General features: G+C 35.4%; 1 protein-coding gene across 2 annotated transcripts in view; it reads right to left on the bottom strand.

Annotated features, from left to right (window-relative positions):
* LOC149575979 (U3 snoRNP-associated protein-like EMB2271) overlaps positions 1 to 16,294 on the bottom strand; it is a 45,420-nt gene extending 29,126 nt beyond the window's left edge. For both annotated transcript variants that reach the window (XR_016360709.1, XM_089816110.1), the window contains exons 1-5: positions 15,712 to 16,294; positions 8,061 to 8,385; positions 7,749 to 7,973; positions 6,898 to 7,156; positions 5,605 to 5,783 (exon numbers count right to left, since the gene is read on the bottom strand). Coding sequence is in view for 1 of the 2 variants with exons in the window: in XM_089816110.1 (XP_089672236.1) it covers positions 5,605 to 5,783; positions 6,898 to 7,156; positions 7,749 to 7,973; positions 8,061 to 8,385; positions 15,712 to 16,169 (1,446 nt within the window). In the remaining variant the exon portion in view is untranslated. The remainder of the gene's footprint in view (positions 1 to 5,604; positions 5,784 to 6,897; positions 7,157 to 7,748; positions 7,974 to 8,060; positions 8,386 to 15,711) is intronic.
* Between the last annotated feature and the right edge of the window lie 995 nt (positions 16,295 to 17,289).

Below are 17,289 nucleotides of genomic sequence, written 5' to 3'. Positions count from 1 at the left end.
TTATACTCTCTCCCCCTTTCAAATGAAGTTCTCCTCCCACTATATATCACATGTTTGATCGAGTTGCACCTTTTCATTTCATGCCTTTTGACCCTTCACCAACTTAACTAAAATTAATTATATTATATATTAATATTTATTTTATTACTTTATATTTTATTTTTATCCTTTTATATTTTGATTTAATTATGTTAAATCCTATTTCAAAAAGGGGACGTTACATGCCCTTCCCAAATTTGCTCATCCTCAAGCAATGATTAAATGATCATGGAATCTCATCCATATCCACCTTCCACTGCACAATTATTATCATATGTGTTCTCTCCCTTATTTTGAAAGTGAATTATGATCAATAGTAGAAACTTGACAAAGCTTGAGAGAATTTTTTCTCTCTTCTTCTAGAAAAAAGATCAAGCCCATCTCATAATGGTGTCAATTGAATTTGCAAATGCCAATGTTCGCATGATAGCATACCACAAATTCATATCTTTTTGTTCACTCTTAGTTATTCTCTTCTTCTAGATCAACTAAAAACATAAAGCAAAGCATGGATCGTACACTTGAAAACATGATGCATACACATGAATGCGTGAAAACATGGAGCATTCACAAAGAAAACAAGTGAATATATCGAAACACAAAGCATAACATTAAAACACAAAACATACACATAAAAAAAATGGAGGGAACACATGAATATAATGTAGCCAAAGTTAACTTGGTCCACAAAATAGGTAGGAAAGTCCAACCAAGACCAGAACCATCTCTTAGGGTAATCAATTCACCACTTAGGCCACATGAGGCAATAACATAAAATCGGGACCAAAACCATCCCTTGGGGTAATCAATTCATCATTTGGCCCACAGGAGGCAAGGACGCCCAACCAAAACCAAATCCATCCCTTAGGGTAATTAATTTATCATTTAAGTTTTTAACCCACAAGAGGCAAGAATATTCAATCAAGACTAGACGCATCTTGTAATGTCCCTATCATAGATCACCACAAGTTGCAGAGAACATTAGCCTATCAATTAATATAACAACCCTTCATCATTTATGCCCTTTAAAAGAGTCACAACCCTTCATAATTGGCCTCTTTGAAAGAGTCACAAGCCTTAGTAATTAGTACCTTTTCAAAGAGTCCCAACCCTTCAAAACTTTTGCCCTTTGAAGGAGTCACATCCTTATCTTTTAATTTCCTTTTTTTTCTTCTATTAATTCTTCCTTTCTTCATACCTTTCCCTTTTTACTCCTTTCTCTCCCCTTTCTAATGAAGTTCTCTTCTCTATTTATATATGTCATGTTTGAAGGAGTCACAACTTTTCATTTAATGCCTTTTGAACCTTTATTGACTTAATTTTGTATTGTTATATTTTAATATTATTAAATTTTTATATATAAATTATTTTTTGTTCTCTTATAATTTTATTTTATTATTACTTATTATTAGGTCCTATTTCAAAAAGGGGACATTAGAATTCAACAAAAATATATTATTAATGAGATAATTTAGCGGTTGTTAAGAAGGTGAAGCAATCATAACTGGACTTTATATTATTTGTAAATGGAGCAAGTTTACCAAACACTAAACTAAAAGACGCACCCTTAACTTGGATAAATCGTCATTTGAGTTTTTTTAATATAACTAAAGATACTAGATCAGTAGCAACTGGAAATCTTTCCCACTTGTGCATAAAGTATGCTTGTTATTCTTGGATCTGACCACTTCTCAATTTAGCTACTACACAAAGAAGATCAAAACCTAGATCAATGCCCGTTTGAATTAGAAAATATGTGGCTCAAAGATCCAAATTTCAATTCCAGTATGGAATAACGACGAGCTGACGCTAAGTCACAAGGTTCTAATTTGGGTTTGTAATAATAAAATTAAGATTATGCAAGGGTACAAATTTGAAAAAACAAAATCAACATTACAATCGCCTTATATAAATTTAATTATTTTGAAGTAATATATCCACAAAATTATCAAAATAATTTAACATTACCTATAAGAGTTTCTGGATTAAATTGTGTCGAATAATTTTGCATCAATGTTCCAAATCACACTCAATTATCCATCATCAAGATGAAAATAAGAAAGCATAAGAAAAATAGGATAAAGTTACAAACCTAAACAAGTGAAATAGAGTGGGAGAGGTGGAAAAATACAATTGTAGAGAACTTGTGATGCAGGAGCATCCTGGGTTTCTTTATAATCCTGCACATTAGTTCATTCTGCCTAGTTCCAATTGGGCCGACTTCGCTCACATTTAATTTTGGTATAGTCAAATTATATTTGATGAGGGCCGACTTGTGGTTTCTCCATGTTCTAGAATTATCCGTAAGCCATTTTGGCAAGTATAAGTAGGGTGTTTAGGTTTAGGGTTAAGGTAGACTTTTGGGGAGAGTTCAATAGAAAAGAGATATGTGGATTTAAAAAGCTGATTTGAAGATCTGGAAGTTGTACATTTGTAATTGGTCGTAACCCAAAAGGCCTTACAGCTGGGCATGTATGCTGAATATTTGATGAATCAATAAATATATCCTTGTTCTCCCTCTCCTTGGTGTTGTTCCTCGTGTTTGCTTCCGTTGTGTTAACTCTTGTAGGGTGGTTTTGATAGCTGGGTGTGCCTTTGGCCCTAGTTATTCATCCCTTGCCTGCATCAGTTGGTATCAGAGCCCGAAGTTCATCCTTGTGGAGATTGGATCGTGTAGAACCCTGATTTGGATCTGGTTGTAGGGTGGCAGATCTGTGGATTTGACCTATAACTTGCAGAGGGTTACGATCTTGCAGGAACCTAATTTGTAAAGATGGTTCGTGGTAGAGGAAATAATGTTGATAACGCTATATTGAATCAGTTAAGACAAATTGCACCCAGATTAGATGATGTGGAGACAGCCCAGAGGAGAGGAGCGCATCTTGAAGATGTAAGTGATGATGAAGCAGCAACACCAGACCATAATCCAGAATCTGAAGAAGATCGAGATGAGGAAAGATTGTTGCAATTATTGTCTAGGGCAAATTCAAAGCCTGCTGTAGAAGTTGTCCCTTATGATGGGAAATTGGATACAAATACTGTGCTAGATTGGATCTCTGATATGGAGAAGTTCTTTTGGTATGAAAACACTCCTGATAACAGAAAGGTGAAGATTGCAGTCACTAGGCTGAAAGGTCATGCATCATTATGGTGGGAGCACTTGCAAACTAATAGACAAAGGAGAGGAAAGGAGAAGATAAGAACTTGGCCAAAGATGGTGAACAAGGTAAAGAACAAATCCCTTTCTGCTGATTACCAAGTTAGCTTATTGAGAAAGATGCAAAATTTGAAACAAAGGGACATGACTGTGAAAGAATATACCGAGGAATTCTATAGATTGGACATCAGATCTGGACATGTGGATGATGATGTTGAGAAAATTGCAAGGTACATTAATGGATTGAGACTCTGTATCACATGAAAAGTTCTAGTAACACTATGAGGTGTTCAAGTCATTTCAGATTGACAGGTCTAGAAAATGTGTAACTGCTATTGAAAACATCCCCAAATCCATCATAAGCCTCCATGCATGATACAAGTATTATGGTGAATGGTCATATCCCCCCCATAATATTGATGTAGCCCCTCTATCATATGGTGCGATAGTGAACATTGTTCCAAATATGCAGATTTTTCCAAATTTGACTTTATGTTAGATATATTCTAGAAGTGTTTAATGATATTTGTCTCTTCTGAAGATGAACATGATTGTTACCATCCCTATTAACAAAACATTGTTCAACTGGATCACGTATTTCCTATCTCAGCTACCGCTGTGATGACCCCTTCCTTTTGGTAAGTTTTCTCTCAATTTGTTTAGGGTGATAATATAATTATCTTATTTTGACAATAGACGTTACACTCTTACACTCTTACTCATTGAATCAACATTCCCATTTCATACTTCCTTATCACTAAAATTATGCTATCAATTTCTTATACAACTGGAGACCATATTTTTGTTATGATGACATTTCCAAACCATTTTCTTCACAATAATCAATGTCCTCAAATATGATTGCTGTCTAGTTCGATCTTGGTTATTGACTTATCATAGATTGGGATGATACAATTGCAGTCTTTAATAGTGCCTTGTGTTAATTTGGATCAGTTTGGATTTTTCATTAAACTCCTCAACTAAGTAAGAAATGGACCGACTTCCTATGAGACCCCCATCATTGTTTGTTTATATGTGGCAAAAATACTGACCGTATGTTCTAAGTGATGAATCGATTCCCTTTTCTCCAATTCGGTGATTATATCAATAATAAGCATCACAAAATTCTTCTGTGTCTTCACCTTTCAGCAAATACCCAAAATAGTTGATTTAATATTATTCCTTGGGTCGATACTTATGCTTTGTTAGCATGTTATTTGTATATAATGATCATCAGTAGTTTCTGACATATGCTGAATAGACACAAAGTCTGAATCTTCATTCGTACCATTGACTATGTATTCTTCCATGTGTATTCCCTGGTTGGATATTCATTGTCTGATTATATTCCAATCATATGGGATATTATTCGATTTATAAATTGTAATCCCTCTTTTTCCATCATAGTCATCTGCGACTAATGAATTTACCCTAGAGTTGAATTTCTGTCTGATAGCTGAAAGAGAAACTGAGATTTTTTATGATATATAATTGTGAGGTTCTATACTGGTCGCTGATTCTGACTGGACCTGACTTATGTGATTCCTTCCTTCTTGATTATTTCTATCAATCATTTTTATTAATTGATTGAGGTGTCATCCTAAGCTATAGAAAACTGGATAATATATATTGATGTCTGAATTGAGTCTAATCATTGATGCTTATAGTACCAACGCTGCCAATAGAGAATATTGCTGGAGCATTCGAATGAATCTCTGAGATAACTTCTATTAATATTCATCTTCCTTTACAATTCAGCAATGGTAGGTTTTTGTGTGAAGAGAATTTTGTTCAATTCTAGTTTCTGCACTGTGTATTTAAAATATGGTCTGTAGAACAAGTCTTCAAATGATAGTAGACCTGATTCTCTTCCATAGTGTGGATGCTCAATAATAGGTATCAATGTAAGTCTTGTTTGATGAGTCAATCCTTATATTCCATTGACTCGAGTATACGTGGTAGTAGGTTAATTGTGATACCTTATCTTCTTTCATTCCCATAGCTGAGATGAAGTTTGTTTTGCCGGCAGATACCTTCCATTTTTGTTGTTTGATAATCCTCTATGCACTATACATATATAATCTTTATTATATCAACATTGTATCTTATGATTAAATCAATCCGACTGTAGCTATAATCTTAACAATATGCACTCAAATGCAAGGAAAGTTTTACATCAGAAGTTAAAAAGGCAGAAAAGCAAGCCCTTAATGTAACATATATTTGCAATATGCAATAGTGCAAGACAATCATCTTTTAATGAGTCGAATTAGATAACCTTAGCATTTAACTTCAGCAATATGAACTTCCCACTAAAAATATGCTCACTGGTGCTATTTAAATTTTAATTAGGCCTTTTCTCATCTGACATTGACTTCAGAACAGAAAAAGGTGATCTCATTTCTTACCAAAGGTATATCATGCACAACTTTAAGGCTTTTACTGCTGTTCTCAATAGCCCACAATCGCACAATTCCATCACCAGCCCCTGATGCAGCAAGATCACTCCCTCTACACACTGCAAGAGCTCCAACCCAGGACTCTACAGAAGAGCTACTTCCCATTTTATGTGTTACGTTACCATTTCCTGCATCCAAGCAAAAAATTCAACACAATGTTTTAAACACATAAACTAGAGAAGAAAAGAAAGAGAAACAAATGAACCAAAACAAAAGCGTGTTAAAAACATAGACATCCAAAAAGCAGTAACAAGGTCCAAACTTGCAGGTCGTGTAATGTCTCCATTTTGGATTTTTTTTACAATGCAATTGGTGTTGGCTTTGCAGGTTAGTGTCAGCCTGATCAGAGGAATAATTTACCAATGAGCTTAGATGGTTTAAAGGAGTCATTAGTACTTTCACATGTTATTTACGACTTCTGGTTGTTAATGTTTTCGAACCAGAATACAGGAATGTGATAACAAATGACACAATAACTTATCCTGAGAAAACCCTCCTACTCAGGGGTGGAAAATCCAGCCCCACAAAATATAGACCCTTTTATAGAAAGCTAAAACAAATACACAGGGCTCTTAAACTTCTGATTATCAATACCAAACAATCGATCAGTCAGTAGTATACGAAGTTCAATCACTTCAACTATGCAGATACAGAATATAAAAGTTCTTCAAATGAGATTAACTAACTCACTCAAATCTGGTTTATCACAGATCACATACATACAAATACAATATCATAAGATGCGCTTGATACAGAAGATTTACTCATATTTCAGACCAGTAAATATCTATGCAGCAAAATGATCAAACACCCAATACTCTCTCTCAACCCAATTTCTCTCCAACTGAACAGTATAATAAAGGCACCAATGATTTATCAATTAATTATATCTCTTTGAATAAATGACATTATTTCTCTTGCAACAAATTTGGCTAGTTACAGGGGTTGTCTTTACAGTCCACTCATCCTTGATTTTTAAAAAAATATCTACCATAGAGATTCCGGAATAGTATAGAGAGAGAGAGAGAGACTTCAAGTTTGAAGAGCTGCAGTTGTGACACTTATTTTGCCTAGCATAATTGCTAATTGCACCTTCCTATGCAAATTAATTCATTTTGTTCAATGTTGTCTTTTTTAACCTTTCTCAATAGATCAATTATTTTTGTTCAATGTTGGCATTTTAATCAAACAGTGGCATGACATTAAACCCAAATTTCCAATTATCATTTACAAATTGCTTACCAATATCATTGCCATCATTAACTTGTGATGATGTCATTTCTTCTGGCTTTTCCTCAGCGCCATGATTCTCTGAGAGATGTTGAATACCCGCATGCCCATGTGCACCTTTTGCAATAAAAACCGGTTTTTTCCGCATCATGCTCCAAAGTTCTATGCTTCCATCATCAGAACCTGATATAAACTCTTCATTGTTGACAAAACAACAACATTCTAAAGATGCTGCAGGTCCTCTAAACACTAACTGTGTCTCCTCAGGAATCTGCACACCAAAGTTAGTCATTGGGGAGAATCTATTAAATAATCAGTAAACCATAACCATCACACAAGCACTCTAAAGAAAAAAGGCCATAAATAGATTTCATCATAAAAGTTGAAGCCACTGAATGGATGGTGATGGGAATTTCTAGTTTATCTGCCTTGAACATCATTAGTAATAAATGATCCATCATTTTATATAATGTCAACAAATAAAATACTAAAACTATACAGGGAAGCTAGAAAAAAGGGGTAAAATATTGTGAAAGATAAAACGAACTTTTCACAACCACGGGAATGCTCCATAATATAGACACTAGATTGGGAGAATGATATGATGAGCTAAGCACCTACACCATAAGATCATTCAGATTTTCTAGACAAGAAGTTTCAAAGCAAATTACAGCAGATCTTGGTATTTGTTTCATGACACACAACACATACTGATAGCAAAAATTTCAGAATACTATCATCAAACACCTCAAAAGAAGTGACATTATTTTTTAATGTAAACTTGAGCTGCTATATAAAAAATTATATATGAAACAGGATATCTCTAAGTGCCTAAATCCTTCCACCAATACATTAAAAGATACCTTCCATAAACGCAATGTGTGATCACGTCCAACAGAAAGAACTCGTTCTTTTCGCAAGCAATCTACCATTAGGATTTCACTTTGATGACCGTAGAGAGTATCCATGTACAATCTGTCTTCTGCACTCCACAATTTGATTGTGCGATCAAATGATCCAGATATGAGTTGCTGTGTACCTTGCCGAAAAGCTAAACAAGACACAGCTCCCCTGTGACCTGGAAAGGCCTGCAGTAAATAGAGAAGATTAAAAATTGAATGATTGCTCTGCCCAGATTAATAATGGATAAGCACTAGAGGTTATGAAATTTGTACTTGAATATGTTCTCGTGTGCGGGTATCCCATAGATGAACAAAACGATCTAATCCTCCAGTAGCCATGTACCGGCCATCAGAACTGATAGCCATTGATAGAATATGTTTGCTGCGCTGCTTCCTATTTAAACTTTTTGTAGAGGCTTCCTTGCTAGGCCAGTCATATTTCTCACTTGCACCTGTTTCAACATCCCAATGAAAAATAGTACCATCTTTTGATGCTGAGAAACCCTTTGAATCATCTTCTCTTAGAGCTACAGCTGTTACAGACTGCTTGTGTCTTTTAACAACTCGCCACTCTACCTGATTGGAAGGCTTCACAACCCTGTTGAGAATTGACCTTTAGCATTCATTTATTATACGGAACCAAACTAACATACCACAACATATTGTCTTGAATTTCCATTTACTAAATGAATTCTTTTCAAAATTTTGAAGGGCTAATCAATAATTTCCCGTGGCACTTATTAGAGAAATTTGGAATTTGGAATAATTGTCCACTCAATTACTTACTACTTCAAACCATCATACGAGGCTATGCATTGAACTCTTTTACAAAACTCAGCACCAACCACACTATCAACATTTCTTTAGCAAAAAAAAAATATTACCAATAGGCTGGATAGCTATTCAAAATTCATGATATAAACATCAAAAAAAGAAACTAAAACAGCTATAAACATTCATGCGCATAGACTTGTTCCTTGAATGAAGTATGCACACATGTAACAGAATCAAACGACTAGGCAGTTCAGTTGAATACAATGCCTTTTCTGGAAGTAGAGAAAAGATAAATGCACCAGCAAGCTATCATAACATCTACGAAAAAATTATCTTTAAATTGTATTTTGTTAATATTTCATTGACAATCAAGTAAACAAGCAAGTATTTTTAGATTAACAATCTTCTGTTAATATTTCAGATTATCATAACTACTAATTTTAAGTGTTTGAACCATTCTCTGGTGAATGAAACTCAAAAACTTTAAAATAAAAGCCCTGGTCTAAATAAACACAAAGAATCACCTCAAGAAAAAAAGTTCTTATAATAAAAAATTTAAACACAAGAGGTTTGAATCTCCAGGCCATCAAGTTGCTCTTATTTGTCGCATCAACAATAATACACAACTAAACCAATATACAGTTGAGAACTCCAGACACCAATAAAAATAACTAAAAGATCATTGTAATTTGACGGCATACAGTCAACTGTACTTATTTCTGGTGCAAAAGCTTAAGCTGTATATCCATGGCATCATTTAGAGTTGGATCCACACCCAAAAGAAAAACGTGCAGAACTTGTCCCAAAAAGATAATTTCTGCAATGTCCCTAAATTTAAGTTCCACTAAGGCCATAGCTAAAATAAAAAATGTATAGTACTGCAAAAATGCGAAGTACTATAACAAAAATTTAGGTACTATAAAATCATAACTTCAACTTGCAATGTATAAACTTACTGATAACCAAAGCAGAGTATCTCATGGTTTAGAGCCCCATAAAAGCATAAATCGTTTGGGGAGTAAATCCACAAACCAGAGGAGTGGGATTTTTAAATCCGCAAACCAGAGGAGTGGAATTTTGGAAAAAATCGACAAAAATCAGATATAGACAAAAAAATGTGAAAAACTCAAGAAAAGCAGTCAAGAACTGCGCTTCTTTTTTAATTAAAGGACATTTCCATAGAATGGATGAAAAGGGACATACATAATGATTCAAAGCACTTGCACAACCTCCTGATATATTTTAAACTTGGAGTACTCAAAGTTTTAACCGTGATATTGTTTGTTTAGAATTCAATCAAGCTATGATTTGAACAACAAAATATGATGTGGCCTTTCTTATTTTTCAAAATCAGAATGAAGCTACGAAAATCTTCATATTCATTTAAGTAGAATTCATTTGTGATATTGCTATCAAGATTCGTCTGTGTAGTTTTTGAGTCAAACTCATTGACCCAAGTTTCATGAGTAGTAGTTTACAATATTCCATCTCACATAAGAATGAATGGAACACTATGCACTCATTACATCCAAGTGGTGCTCACAAACGTGAACCACTAGGACTTCCCAAAAGGTCACCCATCCCAGTACTACTCCAAGCATAAGTGCAATTAACCATGATTGTACCTTAAGAATCATTCTTTAGAAAGCCTCTTAAACTCATCAATTGATAAGTGGGAGATGTTTTCCACAGAAAATCTAATCGTTATATTTACTATCAGGATTCATCTATGTAGTTTTTTAGTCAAACTCATTGACCTAAGTTTCATTAGTGGTTCGCAAGAACCCATCTCTTATGAGATTGAATGGAACAATTAGCATTCATTGCATCTAAGTGATAAAGAGTGAAGCACCAAGACTTCCCAAGTCGTCACCCATCCTAATAGCGGTCTAGCTCAAGTGTGTTTAACAACGAAGTTTCCTCCAAAGTTAATCCCACTTGGCTTGCAACCCCATTTACATAACCTTCAATATGTGTTGTGCCTTATGAACCATTTATTGGAAAGCCCCTTATACAAATCAAATAATAAGTAGGCCATATTTTCCACAAGTAGTCAAACTATGATATCTCTATCAAAATTCATCAGTGTAATTTTTGAGTCAAACTCATTGATCCAAGTTTCTTGAGTAATGGTTCTCAAGAATCCATCTCTCATGAGAATGAATGGAACACTTAACACTCATTGAATCTAGGTGATGAGCAGAGGTGAAGCATCGGGACTTTCCAAAACATCACCCATCCTAGTACTATTCCAACTCAAAGTGCACTTAACCACAAAGTTGCCTCCAAGGTTAGGCCCACTTTGTTTGCAACCCCATTCACAAAACCTTCAGCAAGTGTTCTGCCCTATGAAACATTCCTTATAAAGCCCCTTAAGCTCATCAAATGATAAGTTGGAGATATTTTCCATAAGTTAAATTTTGATATTGCTAATAATTTTTGAGTTAAACTCGTTGACCCATGTTTTGTGAGTAGTGGTTCACAAGAGCCCATCCCTCATGAAAATGAATGGAGCACTAACCACTCGTTGCATCTAGGTGAAGCTCGTAGAGGTGAAGCATTAGGACTTCTCGAGAGGTCATTCATCCTAGTATTATAGCTTAGACATGCTTAACCATGGAGTTTCGTCCAAAGTTAAGGCTACTTTGCTTGAAACCCTGTTTGCAAAACCTTTAACAAGTATTGTGCCTTATGAAGCATTCATTAGGAAGCCCCTTAATCTCATCAATTGATAAGAAGGAAAATTCATTATTTAGAACTCTCTCAAGTTCCTTTCATTATATACACTCAACAAACAATTGTATACAAAGTTGGCATGACATACACATATGTGAAGTGATACATACACGTGTATATAACAAAACAATTCTATATATGTTGAACATAAAGACTGAGCTGCGTGAATTATAAATTTAATTTAAGTTATAAATATTGAGCAATTTCATAAATCATAAGAACTTATATGTCATAATTGACAAGCCTAAAGTGATTTATATAATTATCGACGGGTTCTTTGTTTTCTCTAAAATAGATAGTGAAAAACAATGTTACCCTGCTCTTTTAGATATATTGCAACAAATAAGGAAGCTTTGTTATGATCTTCTTTTGCTTCATATTGCAACAATTTAAATATTTGAAATTCACATAAACAAAATCAATGTTAGAAAAGAAATATTATCAATCAAGTTATACAATATATTCAATGCAGAGAGGAAAAATTTCTTTGTAATTGCCTATCTCTCATGCCACTTCCCGAATCTACAATACTTCGCGACTACGCAAAACTTTCAACCCCACTTTCCCAATTGCATCTTGAACGCCACGCATCAATTTCGTAGAGAAACACGTCATATTTTTGCAAGTTTTTCCCATCACAATTGCTATTAGAGTTTTCGCTAGTTTCCCGTAATTATTTTGCTTATCAAATTGTCACTTTTTGCCAATTAATCATCTAATAAATTGCAAAAAAAGTTGAAAGTCGTTGACCAAAAATCCTTGATTTTTGGGAGAATGAATCACTGCACATGCCAACTAATGATTAATCACACATAATCGTGATTTTTTGTCATTTTTTGCTTCTATGCTATTAATATTTATTAATAGACAATAACAATTAATATTTTGAAACTACTTTGTAATATTAATTATAAACTATAAGAGTTTGTTGCTTCTTGTAAACGGGCAATCTATAATAGTCATAGTTACACCGCCTTCGGGGACGGGGGGACGGCAGAATTGGGGGGCAAGTTCCTAGGACGGGCTTACAGAGGGGCCTCAATTTGGGGACAACGGGGAGACGGTGGCAGGGGACGGGGCGTTGTATATACTATACATACGATACTTAAAATGCTAGTTATGAAAAGATGTATTGCAATAGAAGATATAAAGATGTAAAAGTGTCAATACTTGAACATTGCATTGAGTTGGAACATCGAACATTGAACATAAATAGTCAAATCAGCACATAGTAAACATTGGACATCCCCCCATCCTCAGTGAAGGTGGCAGAAATTGACGGTGTCGCTTGGGATAGGGGGACAAAGTCCCCAAGTACCTGGTGCATCCCCTTCTTCGAGATGTGGGGCAAAAGGGGAGGGACGTGTCTCCATGTTACTATGATAATAGTGCATAATAATTATAGTTTCATAGCCCAAGTCCCCGGTGCATCCCCGTCTCTTCATAGCCTTTGCTCATTATAAATTAGAGGTTGCTGGCATTTGGAACACAAATACCAATCTGGCAGCGCTTAGTACATTTGCAGCGATCCTTCGCGAAAACCAACAAATAATGCTCCTCAACCAAAAGCCAACTACTCTACAATTATTGGTGTTGTCTATTATGATAATGGTCAAGATAAAGATGTAATCAACACATGCACCATCTTCATCTCCCCCTTAAAATCCACTATTATTAGATGCATTTTCCTTTTACAAGTCACTTCAATGACTTTGATTGATCAACAACTAAAGGTTTCCATTATTCCATCCATGATATGGATACCTCTACCTCATCCCACAAATTACTTATGGGCTTCAATGGATCCCTTACGAGGTTCGTCTTTTGCAATTAGTTGTCACATACCTCAAAACCTAGGCACTTGTACCCTTTTCAATCTTCATTAATTTATCTGAGCATTTTTTGCCAACATGGTGAGAAGAAAATGTTGAAAGTCAATCCCTTTGCATAGATACATCTATGAATGTGATAATTGGCAATCTCTTGAAACTCTTGTAAAATATCATTTCCAGCTATTTGATTTGGTCTCGTGTAAGAACCATGGATTGTTCTTTAAGTGTGGCCAAAAGTGGGCAATTCCTCTACCAAAAGTTCAAGATCAGATGGAGCAAGGGGGCTCATTTCTTGAGGCCCTCTCCACAACCCAAAACACATGTTACATCACCAAATGTAAAGAACTAGCCTATAGAGATTACTATAACAGTGTGTCGTGGTCCCCAAGAAATTGAAGATGAGGATATTCCTTCCAAATGTCCATTTAGCTCTTCTAGAACCCATATGACTACCATTTCCCCACGTATATAAATCACCAAAAAGTGTTATACAGCACAGCTGAGATATTCCCCACATGCTAAAAGCTCACCGCTAGTATTAACGAGAGCCTCAACATGTTTTGGATGTGAAACATTGACATCTACAGCATGGCCAAGTCTACCTCCACAAGCAATGCTCCTATACATCAAGCACTACAGCTGACTTCTATCACAGACTTCTGTAACTATTTATCTACCCCCTTTTACCTCATTTCACAGTTCTTGTATGATTTCTGCATGTTTTCCTCTATAGAATCATATGCGACTATATTTGAGGATTGTTTTAGGTTTGAAAGTTGCCTTTTAATGAATACAGTTTTGATTTGAACTATGAAAACTCTTCATGCCTATGACTATATAATTGCATGCTTGTATGTATTACTCATCTTGACAGATTCAAAGGAACAAAAAGTTTCCATATTTCTGAAGGAATTTAGACAACTACTACAACCAACCATATGATACAACTTTACGTTTGCAATATATCATGCCCATGCTAGAGATCATGTTCTTAATAAATAAACCTAGGATATACAATAAAATATAATGGCAATTCATTATAATAGGCCACCGCCAACCATATCTACAAGAATTAAACAGAAGAAATTTATTTTAAAAGGGAAAGTAGAGTTAGAAGAAATTATAAAGCAATTTAATTTTTAATAGGGTTGACTGGAATATTTTTTATCATTAAATAGCGGCTAGGGGCAGCGCCCTTGTAGTAATATCTAAAAAATCACATCATTGGGCAAGAGACTGTATTCAAAATGTCCTGATTATTACTTCTATCTGTAATTCATCTACCCCTCAACCGAACATCTTCTATAAATCCTACTAAACAACAACCCATCCAGGCATTTCCTTGGCAGCACAAACCTTGACTAGGCATCCAGGGCCACACTTAGAATGAATGGCCAAATCCTCTTTCACAAGTAGCTCCAAACTAGAGGAGGCAACACTGATATCTTTGACCTGAACACTCTCCTCATCCCTAGCAAGACCTTCCAAAACGAATTACTTCTGCAACCAACCAGGCCACACTCCTTTAGTAGGTCCATCAATTTCTTCAGAAAAGTATTGCATCTTGCCACCATCCACCGCTACACAATTCTAGAACCATCCACCCAGCAAAGGGGATATCTCTTCACTTCCTTCCCTCATTGACATATCACATAGTAGACTTTTAGCAAAGCGATCATCTTCTTTTCATCAATGTTCTCCTGCATATGGTCTAATTCATCAAGGAAATTTTCTTGAAAAGCTTCGTACACAATGCAACCATATCCTTCGCTTCACCAACATTGTTCAAGACTGCAACAAACATTGTCGTAATATCCATATTCACACAACAACAATGCTCAGATGAGAGAAAATCCCCGCCCAAAAGCCTATGTACTGCACAGACAACCAGCCCATGGCTGTAGATCAGAAGCTTTTCTGCCATTTCTCTAATTAAAAAGCAGTGCCCCATTATGGAAAGGTGTGAGTCCCCCAACTCTGGAAGCTACAAGGGTGAGCAAAATGCATTTGTAGATGGGAGCATTCAAGACATTTTTGGAATGGAAATCGAATAAGCAGATCAGCAATTTGGATTATATATGAGGACCTATTAAGGAGTGAAAGACAAGTCAATATTAAGGAAGAGAACTGCAATCAGCAATGACACAGCAGAAAACTCAGATGAGTTTTCTTTTCAGAATTATTGAGTTGAATGATAATTAAATTTCATCATTTTTTAATATTTAAGATACAATACAGTTTTCAACCTAAATAGGAACTATTGTTCTAGGGCAAAAATAGGAAATGTCCCTAAAGAGAAAACTACACAATATTGCCCATGTAAACTGACACTAGTTCTGTTGCTCCTTGCAATGTCTATCTTGCTTCTTTAAAACGCTGTCGTGCTCAATTTCTACCTTTAGGACTGTCTCTTAACCAAAACAAAAATCAAGTGATTTCATGAACTCCATTGCTCGATGTTCTTATCAAGAAAAAGTTTTCTCGCACGTGATACCTTCAAAATCATCCTCCCAATTATTACCTTAGCCAAAAAGAGAATTTTATCAATCCGATAAATAAATTTAAATGAAGAAGGGAAATACCTCGAAGCAAGAAGACGCTGCACACGGCCGCTCTCTTCGAGCTGCTCCTGCTGAAGAATCTCGGCAACAAGCGAATCCCGTTTACCCCTCCGCCCTTCTTCATCTTCATCTTCTTCGTTTTCCTCATCCTGATCTTTTGTTATTTCCCTAATTTTGTCCAGATAAGCTTTGGCCAACTTAAGTCGCTTATCATCAGCAGTCTCTGTATCTTCCAAGGCGACGTCTTCATCTTCTTCCTCCCCATTTCTGTCAACAAAATCGTCGTCGTCTTCTTCGCTGCTGTGAATCTCCTCCCCTTTCCCTCTTTGTCGTTTAAAGGTTTTATCGTTGAAAAATGGGTCATTGCCAATTGCAGGAGTTTTTCTTTTTCTGTTACTTCCTCCTCCTCGTCCTCCTCTTCCTCCTCCTCTGGATACATTGCTCTTATGGCGCTGCTGGTTTTTCTTCATATTAAACATTGTCGGAAATCTTGATCCTTTCAGCTCTAACAATGGCGGCACCTTCCTTCAGAAACTCTGTGACTGCCACTGCATTTTTTCATCGGCTTAAACCTCTGAAAATAAATTTTAGGTTTTGGGGGACTGAATCTTGCCTATGCGACCGAAAAGAATTAAATTGGATGGAAGGAATATTTTTTTTTTAAAATTATTTAACATATACTTTTACAAATCTACATAACTATATAAATTTTACAAATTTACATAACTATATAAATATTGGTAGACATATTACAATACTTTTCAGATTAATTTGAAGTTGTTTTCATTTAATTTTTGATAACTAGTTTTAAAAATAGTTTCACATATAAATAAGAAATCTATTGGTTGTAAGTTGAGTATGATCTTCAAGTAGGCCTTCCTTGTGTGTAGAAGGTCATTTTCTATTAATAGCATTTATTTCCTTATCCAACTTTTTTTTCTATAGGGTCTTTATTTCCCAATGGCCAACCATAATCAAAGTGTTCAATGTCTCCAAAAATCGTTGGTGGTCGAACATGCGTCTTTCAAGGAAGCATTACAAGAAACCCTCTCAATCCTAGATGGAGCACGCTTCTACAAGTAGTGATCAACCACATCCACCTCTACCAAGGACTTCAATGGGTGTAAGGAACTACCTACCAACGCTTAAACCTAACCAACAAATGGTCATGGCTATTGATGTAGAAAAATCTAAATTAAAGAGCTCTATTGTATTTCTAGCAACCCAGGAACTAACTAATCTGCCTTCTCAAACTTTTTAAAATGAGTGGCTTCATAAAGTGTGGGGAAAAATATTAGTTTTTCACTTTTCATGCTTTCGTATGTTACAGCAAGGATTGTTTTGGGGTTTTCAATAAACAATAATAGCGAAAAGAAAAGTATTAAGACAGTTTTGGAGGATAGGTGCCTATAACTTTTGGGTCATCTCATGGTCTCCATAACCTATACAAGAGGAGATTTTTGCCCTATCCTGCCCTTGGTGGCTCTCTAATGAAAACATTCCTCCATTTTTGTTCAATATTATACCTCGTGCTCTTTAACTCATTATAAATGTTATAAGGGTTGATAAAAACTAATTATCTTCTCCTCCATACTAATG

The sequence above is a fragment of the Cupressus sempervirens genome, chromosome 1 (genome assembly GCF_028749045.1).
Source record: "Cupressus sempervirens isolate cs-2001-9-10 chromosome 1, ASM2874904v1, whole genome shotgun sequence".
Classification (NCBI taxonomy): domain Eukaryota; kingdom Viridiplantae; phylum Streptophyta; class Pinopsida; order Cupressales; family Cupressaceae; genus Cupressus; species Cupressus sempervirens.
The sequence above is the reverse complement of the archived record's forward strand: the minus strand, read 5'-3'. Positions and strand labels throughout refer to the sequence as shown.